Source organism: Bos javanicus, chromosome 1, assembly GCF_032452875.1.
Source record: "Bos javanicus breed banteng chromosome 1, ARS-OSU_banteng_1.0, whole genome shotgun sequence".
NCBI classification, from domain to species: domain Eukaryota; kingdom Metazoa; phylum Chordata; class Mammalia; order Artiodactyla; family Bovidae; genus Bos; species Bos javanicus.
In genome coordinates, this window is record NC_083868.1 from 106334034 (window position 1) to 106342843 (window position 8810).

General features: G+C 38.6%; 1 protein-coding gene across 15 annotated transcripts in view; it reads left to right on the forward strand.

Annotated features, from left to right (window-relative positions):
* Positions 1–8070, forward strand: part of B3GALNT1 (beta-1,3-N-acetylgalactosaminyltransferase 1 (globoside blood group)) — a 33750-nt gene extending 25680 nt beyond the window's left edge. For 8 of the 15 annotated variants that reach the window (XM_061417016.1, XM_061417002.1, XM_061417069.1 and 5 more), the window contains 3 exons: positions 1404–1499; positions 2364–2384; positions 5145–8070. In XM_061417016.1, the coding sequence (XP_061273000.1) occupies positions 5218–6213 (996 nt within the window). In that variant the 5' untranslated portion in view covers positions 1404–1499; positions 2364–2384; positions 5145–5217 and the 3' untranslated portion in view covers positions 6214–8070. Of the gene's footprint in view, positions 1–1113; positions 1259–1403; positions 1500–2363; positions 2385–5144 lie in introns of all 15 variants that reach the window. The other 7 variants (XR_009736506.1, XM_061417033.1, XM_061417011.1 and 4 more) reach the window with 5 other exon arrangements.
* The last annotated feature ends 740 nt before the right edge of the window (positions 8071–8810 follow it).

The window sequence follows — 8810 nt, forward strand, 5'->3', positions numbered from 1 at the left end:
GCAGGCTACAATCCATAGGGTCGCAAAGAGTTGGACACAATTGAAGCAACATAGCATGCACATACTATTGTATGGATGTGTCATAATTTTATTTAATCAATTCCCTATTGTGAGGCTTTAAAATTATTTTTATTTTATAAAGTATGCACAGTTGCCTGAAAATGTCTTTAAGATAAATTGCTTGCAGTGATATTAGTCAAAGAGCATACACATCACGTTTTTTATACATATTTAATTTTTCTCTCCAGAAAGTGTCCAAGAATGTCTCTGTTCCTCACACAAACTGAGTATTGTCATTTTTTCCCTTTAAGTTTCCAGTTTGAGATTTTTATCAATATCTCTGCTTATTATCATTTGAATATCTTACTGAGTGAGTTTGAGTATCTTGTTTTATTGATCTTTTGTAATTATTTTGAAAATTTTCCTTTTGGCCATTTATTCTCTTTTTGCATTTATCCATTGCTTATTAAGTTATGTGGACCTTTTTCTTAATTTGGCTTATAAATTCTTTATTATAAATATCCTGTTTTTTTTTTTAATCTTTCAACTTTGTGCTTTTTATTATGTTACTGTTTTTTGTATTTTTGGTTTTCAACCTTGTTCAAGAATTTTTTGAAATTTTTTTTTGATCAAAATTTCCTTTATGAGTTCTGGGTTGTTTCCTTACATGGGATAACTGAAAGTTCTTCCCCACTTCAAAATTATTAGAATGTTCACTCATATTTTCTTTTCATGCTCTTACCAGTTTATTTCTCTCCCATTTAGAATCTTTAACCCATTTGGAGTGTTTTTGGTATAAGGAGTGATACACATATCAGTACCTTCCTGTTTTTCACATTCTGTTCTGCTTTTTAAACTTGACTGATGAAAATCAAGGTACATTGCACATCCTGAATCGTGGCAAGAAGTGAGATGTGCTGTATAGTTTTCAGTTTACTAATGTGTCTTGGGTATTTGTGAGCAGAATCGGAGGTTCAAAGCGGGAAAGAGTGGATTGGGAAGAAGTTGACAGTCTCATGTCTGGGTTACCTTATATGTACGTGTGGGAAAAAGAATTAAAGAGAGGATACAAGCAAAATGTCTCTTAGAAGTTTTGTGTTTCACTTCTTTTAGTGACCCTGAGTTCTTTATCAGGGCACGTGGAACTGTGGTAGGATGACATGGGACACCAGCTGACGTGAGGACTTAGAGGGTTTGCGTCTTGAATACCAAGTGCCCTTCATGATGAATCCATGAACTTTCTGAATTCTGTGAACTGGTAGGGTTTTCTTTAACTATTTTTTCAGCACATGTTTCACTTTACAAACAAATTGGAATAGGGAAGGGGGTTCCCTTTCCCTCTCTGACCTCTGATCCCCTGACCTATAAGTAAATGCTTGTTACGCTTCTTGTATATCTTACAGAAATTGCAAGCATTATTTTGACTGCTACTTGCTATCAAATGCTCAGTTGGTGAAATTGAAGGTCTTTCACTCAGAAGAGAAAAATCAAGAAAGAAGGTAAGAAATAGAAATCTGTTTATGGCTTTGAAACATACATTTCTTCAAGTTAAGAAGAATTCATCAAGATAGTTTCTTTCAACAATAAAATCAATAAACAATAAACAATAAAAATCAATTTAATGAACATAAACAGGAAGAAACAGATGCCAAGGGTGGAATATGGCTCGTGATAACAGCCTCTGTTTGTTGTGTACCTGACACTGGCCAGTGCTTTGCACACACTGTCACTAATTCACACCGTATTGAGATCTTCAGTGCAGAGATGAAGAAACTGGGGCTTCTAGAGAGAAATAACATGCCCCAAGCTTGCCCTGGTTGGTAAAGAACGGAGCTGGGTTTGGACTCTAGTCTTCACCTTTGGAGCCATCTGTGTTGTGGGTAACCTGAAGTCTGTTCCAGCCAGTCCTAAAAGGCCTTCCCCCCACTTCTGGATTAGACCATTCCTTTTCTTTTTTCTGCTATTTTGTTCATAGGCCCATAAGCAATAGATGTAATAACACAGACACAATTTCACATTTGTGAACTATGGCTTGTAGAATGCATATAGGATAACTTTTATAGTAATATTTGCTGTTTTGAATTCTTCCCATTACTAAAGAGTATCTGGGTCTCCATTGCTGTGTGTGCATTACTCAGGATCCTTCTATTTGTCCGTAATTTGTTATAATGTGTTGATTCATTAGGATGAGATGTAAAATTGCCATTTGATAACTGTTGTAATTAATGTACAGGCATCAGTGGCTGAGATTAGATGGTGCTCGCCCCCTAGGGTTATGCTGTGTCTAGTGGGCAGGTGGGGGAAAAGAGCAAGAAGATACTAATTTCTTCCATAATTCTCATTCAAGGTCTGTTCTGTTTCAGGTTTCTCTGGGAACTGGCTGGGTAAGACTATTAATGGGGAGAAGGAAGGATGGGGGTGGGATGGGCAGACCAATATTTTATCCTTATACAAATAGAAATGTCGTATCAAACAAGTCATTGTTCATTGCACTTCTACTGTAGGTCCGTCTCTGTCTTGTTCAGTTGTTAACTCATGTCTGACTCTTTGCTCATGGACTGCAGCACACCAGGCTCCTCTCCCTTCCTTCATTATCTTCCAGACTTTGCTCAAATTCATGTCCATTGAGTCGGTAATGCTGTCTAACCATCTCATCCTCTACCGCCCTCTTTCCTTTTGCCTTCAAATTTTCTCAGCATCAGGGTCTTTCCCAATGAGTCAGCTTTTTGCATCAGGTGGCCAAAGTATTGGAGCTTCAGCTTCAGCATCAGTCCTTCCAGTGAATATTCAGGGTTGATTTCCTTTGAGATGGACTGGCCTGATCTCTTTGCAGTCCAGGGAACTCTGAAGAGTCTTCTCCAGCCCCCATAATTCGAAAGCATCAGTTCTTCAGCACTCAGCCTTTTTTATGGGCCAAATCTTATATCCGTACATGACTACTGGAAAAACCATAGCTTTGACTATATAGACCTTTGTCGGCAAAGTGGTATCTCTACTTTTTAATATGGTGTCTAGGTTTGTTATAGTTTTCCCTCCAAGGAGCAAGCGTTTTTTAATTTCATGGCTTCAGTAACCATCCGCAGTGATTTTGGACCCCAAGAAAATAAAATCTGTCACTGATTTTGCTTTTTCCCTTTCTATTTACTGTGAATTGATGGGACCGGTTGCCGTTGCCACAATCTTAGTTTTTTTTCGTGTTGAGTTTTAAGCAACTATTTTGACGCTTGTCAAAAGAAAAGCATTCTTTGCCAATAAGGTCATAGGATATAAGTAGAAAGGCAAGACACATAAACAAACATTAAACCAAACTAGAGAGTGTGCCGAAGCATTCTATTGTACTATGTGACTTAAAATATAAAAAACATTAGAGATAGGAAAGATTATTGGCCATAAGTAGTCAGGGCAGCTAAGATATGGCCAGATGGAGTCTTGAGATCCTGTCATTTTTATGTGTATTAAGAGACTGAAGAGGGGCTTCCCTGATAGCTCAGTTGATAAAGAATACACCTGCAATGCAGGAGATCCCGGTTTGATTCCTGGGTCAGGAAGATCCTCTGGAGAAGGGATAGGCTGCTCATTCCGGTATTCTTGGGCTTCCCTTGTGGCTCAGCTGGTAAACAATCTGGCTGCAATGCTAGAGACCTGGGTTCAATCCCTGGGTTGGGAAGATCCCCTGGAGAAGGGAAAGGCTACCCACTCCAGTATTCTGGCCTGGAGAATTCCATGGGCTGTATTGTCCATGGAGTTGCAGAGTTGGACATGACTGAGCAACTTGCACTTTCACTTTAAACAGACAGAAGAACTGTGTGTCCAAAGACCTAAGATAAACCCAAGGGTAGAACCCTTGGTAAACCAGTCTTTCTAAGTAATGACATTAATGTATGCCCTCCACAGCAAATTCTGGGTTCCCAGGAGCCCTTCCCCCAGATAACTGTAGGTGAAAGGTCATCATCAAGAAGCTTCTTCCGCCTGCCCTTTGTGTTGGTTGATCTGTCTTATTCTGAAGGCCCTTGGCCCTTGACGTAAACAGTTTGTACTACATTATTGTGGCATGTTTATGTGTTGTCTTGGAGTCTGTTCTCCTCCCATTCCTTCTTCCTTTGGCCTCCTTAGTGCCTGGTGCAGTCTGTGGATGTAGAAGGTCTAATAACAGTGCATGAATGCCTTTGGACTGAGGCCCATGATCTTGGCACCAGGAAAGCCCTGTGGGGTCCCGAATTGTAAACCAACTTCATCCTTGAGATCCAAAACAGAGCTGAGCTTGAGACTGTGAATGCACCATGTCTCCTAGCTCTGCTTTCTTGTCTCAGATGGAATTTCTGTGTTAGAGTTCTAAGAGATTCCATCCCATCCTATGCAGGATTTCTGAACAGATTAGAATGGGAAACACATGAAAACTCATACTACAGACAGACCTTTAATTTAAGCACTTGTTGTCCAGATTGATCATTGAGTTTAGCAAGTGAGTTAGAAAGGGGACTGGGGTGGTATTTGAGGCAAGAAAAAGCTATTTTATAGTCTTGTACATTTAAAAACTCCAGAGATGGTTATTCTGTTTATGTTTAGAAGACTTGCCTTTCAGAGGAACTATCTCCACTTTTATCTCATCCGGTATCAAGCAGGTCACCAAGAATAATTGTAGCCCTTTTCTTACTCTAGATTTACTAGAATCACATCAGATCCCACAGCTGAGAAAAACCCTTGGTGTGTTAAGACATGTCGCTGATAATATCTCTTCACGTTAATGGTTTTGTTGCTGGTATTTCTTTGCAGTAATGATTTTATCCTGGATATCCAGAGGGACAGAAAGAGATGAGTAATGGGGGAGTGGAGTTACAAAATAAATCTACAGTAAAAATAAATTGCTTCTCTACTATTATGAAAAAGAAGTAAAGAATTATTTCAATAGTTATTTATGTCAAGCAGGAAGTATTAATTTTCAAATAATTAAGAATATGTTTTTAACATTGGTCTTGATATAAAATGCTGAAATATACTTTTGGTTGTGGGTATCCATTTGCTTATAGTTAAATGAAATTAAGTAGACTCAGGTCAGGGTATTTGATTTTGCTTTGATGCATTTGTTTTCCCAGTTCTTTTTCTTTTAAGGAGGTGATCAGGTATCATTTGGAAATGTGTTTCAGGTGATGGCATACTAAGCAGGCCTTTGATAAATCTTCCAGAACCCAAGGCTTGCTTGCTTCTGAGCTGCTGTGAATGGCCCCGGCACTCCTGACCACCCTTCCAGCTAGGATGTCACTCAGATCCCTGAAATGGAGCCTTCTGCTGCTATCGCTGCTGAGTTTCCTGGTGATGTGGTACCTCAGTCTGCCGCACTACAATGTGGTGGAACGTGTGAACTGGATGTACTTCTATGAGTATGAGCCCATTTACAGACAAGACTTCCGCTTCACACTTCGAGAGCATTCAAATTGCTCTCATCAAAACCCATTTCTTGTCATCCTGGTGACCTCACACCCCTCAGATGTGAAAGCCAGGCAGGCCATTAGAGTTACTTGGGGTGAAAAGAAGTCTTGGTGGGGATATGAAGTTCTTACATTTTTCTTATTAGGCCAACAGGCTGAAAAGGAAGACAAAATGTTAGCATTATCCTTAGAGGATGAACACCTCCTTTATGCGGACATAATACGACAGGATTTTTTAGATACATACAATAATCTGACCCTGAAAACCATTATGGCATTTAGGTGGGTAACTGAGTTTTGCCCCAACGCCAGGTATATCATGAAGACAGACACTGATGTTTTCGTCAATACTGGCAATTTAGTGAAGTATCTTTTAAATTTAAACCACTCAGAGAAGTTTTTCACAGGTTATCCTTTAATTGATAATTATTCCTACAGAGGGTTTTACCAAAAAACCCATATTTCATACCAGGAATATCCCTTCAAGGTGTTCCCGCCTTACTGCAGTGGGTTGGGTTATATAATGTCCAGAGATTTGGTGCCGAGAATCTATGAAATGATGAGTCACGTAAAACCCATCAAGTTTGAAGATGTTTATGTTGGGATCTGTTTGAATTTATTAAAAGTGGACATTCATATTCCAGAAGACACCAACCTTTTCTTTTTATATAGGATCCATTTGGATGTCTGTCAGCTCAGACGTGTGATTGCAGCCCATGGCTTTTCTTCCAAGGAAATCATCACATTTTGGCAGGTTATGCTAAGGAACACCACATGTCATTATTAATTTGACATTCTACCCAAAGCCTAGAGAAGGGAGGGATACTTTGTGGAAAGTGTTATTGTTAGACTATGAAATCGCCAATGAAAAACCCATGAGAAGGTCACTGTGTGGCTTACGCAAAGCTGAAACTCATGTAGAGCCTATAGACTGGAGACTGGAGGGTTGCACTTGGACTGTGGTTTATTATGACAACAATCAAGTCAAGCCTGTTAAAGGTGATATTCAGAGGAATTAAAATCTTATAAAAGAATGGGATGGTTTTTTTAATAAAACTAATAGGACCAAACAGTTTGAACATGTCATTCTATAGTCTAGAGCTTCTTAAATGGGTTTCATTGAGTTATAAGCTCATTTATCATAACAACAAAACAGTGTGGAGTATTATTCATTGAGGCATCTAGTCAGTTCAGGGTTTTGTGTATATCTTACATGGATTACTAGTTTCTTTAAATATACAGTTCTGTGTAAAAGAAACTGAAGTTATTTCTGAATAAAGTTTAATCTGTTTTTGGTCATTTGGAAGATATTTCAAGATGTTGCAGTATTAAAGAGTTATTAATTATTATTTAATAATACTTAGAGTTTTACACTTTATGGATGTTTGAATGTTTTGGTTGTTTCAATACTGCATAAACAGAATAAACTTTTTTTCCAGTTACTTCAGTGATGAATTTATGATGAATAGCTCCATTAATGTGTAGTCATTATTGTATATCAATAATCTCTTGGACTTTGATAAATATTTCATCGTGGTAATATAGAGAAGAATTAAAGCAAGAAGGTCAAAATTATTGTCTTGTTTTTAAAAAACATAATCCGTGGTATTTTTAGATGTCACTTCCATTGCCTCATTTTTCTGCCTGGAAATTTGGAGTAATATAGAATGCCAGGTAGCATGTTTCCTTTTAGAAAGGACTCTGAAGCCCAAAAAGAACGAACGAACATGATAGCCAGAATATCATGGAAAGGAGTATTGTATTTCAGTGCTTGAGTTGGAAAGAGAAGACTAATATTTGAGTTGCAGTTAACTGTTCTATGTTTTTTTCATTAACAATCAGTTTGAGAATAAAAAAGAATAAAGAAAAAAACACTGTTGCTGTTGTTACTAGTTTCACATCAAGAGGAAAGACCTACTACGTGGTCTAAAGTCAAGTCTCATTTCCATGTTGTAGAGAAATGCACTGTTCATAGGAGTGGTGACGTAGGTCACCTTTGACCTACTAGTTGGTCCAAGAAGAGCACTCCTTGTCCCCATATTCTTGGGGCTGTGCAGCTTCCCATTATGCCTGGTACGGGACAAGTGACTCTTACTCTGGATTACATGATGGCAAAAGATCAAACCTGTTGGGAGAAAATATGAACTTGAAAGTATATAGTCAGCTCTTAGAACACTCATACATTTGTAATTTTCCTGTAAAAAAGCTTAATTTGAATTAGAAGTGTTATAACGTGTGATTCCTTATAACAAGGCTGTTTCCATTTCCCTCATCTCAGACCTGATGCAATCACAATAAAATCATAAAATAAATTAAATATTCTGTGGAATCAATCCATGCCCTTGCTAATTCCCACCCATCCGGGAATCACTTTCTCTTAAGACACAGGTGGTGGGTTTTGTGTGTGTGTGTGTGTGGTAGGATTAGATTTGATTGAATTTGCGTTGTTTATATTCGTGTTTGGGAAGCTAACTCAAAGAAGTTTTAAAGAGAACTTGTGAAATAAAAGTGTCCCTTCACTTTTAAGACTAAAAAAAGAAGTAAAATGTAAATAATTGCCAAGTTTTAGAAGATTTTTCCTTTTCAACTACAGATTGGTGCTTAAGAAATCTGTAAAGAATTAAATGATTATGAAAAACATTAAGAGGTTGGGTCATTTTTTTTTGTTTTTAACTTCATGTTTGTTTCCAAGTAATATTAGTCAGCTGTATTATTAAAATCTTGGCCTCTGATGTTTAACCACATCAGCAGCACTTTTTATTTTAACTGACAGCAAAGTTCAATACTGGAGCCTAACCTCAGGCTGCTTCTCTTCTACCATCCACAGCCCTGCCATCCCCGTGGTCTTACATACTCTCTGTGTCGCTCATTTACTGTGCTTGCCCCATAAGCATTGAATGTGGGACCCAAGCATGTTAACTTCTGCCAGATTATCCTGCAAGAACAGATCCCAGAAGTCGTTAACAACCGTGTGTTCTTTTCATTCATACCGCACGCCACTGGTTACCTTGCCATGCCGCTGGTTACTGTGTGTGTCTTCTCACCTAAGGGTCTGGTTGAAGGAAAGCCCTTGTCTGGAGCATGTCATCCTTATCAAGGGAAGGGAAAAAGAGCTGGTGGAAACGCTGGCATCTATATCCATTGACCAAAGCAAATCTCTTGCCAAGGCTAAGTGTCACTGGTGGCTAGAGATGGGGGGATTTAGTCTCACTGGAAATAGTATAAGTCATGTTTTGGCAGCCAGGAATATTTTGTTCTTTTACAGGATGGGGAAGGGATAGTTGGGTCTGATAATCTGCTTCCCTGGTGGCTCAGATGATAGAGAATCTGCCTACAGTGCAGGAGACCTGGGTTCAATCCCTGGGTTGGGAAGATCCCTAGGAG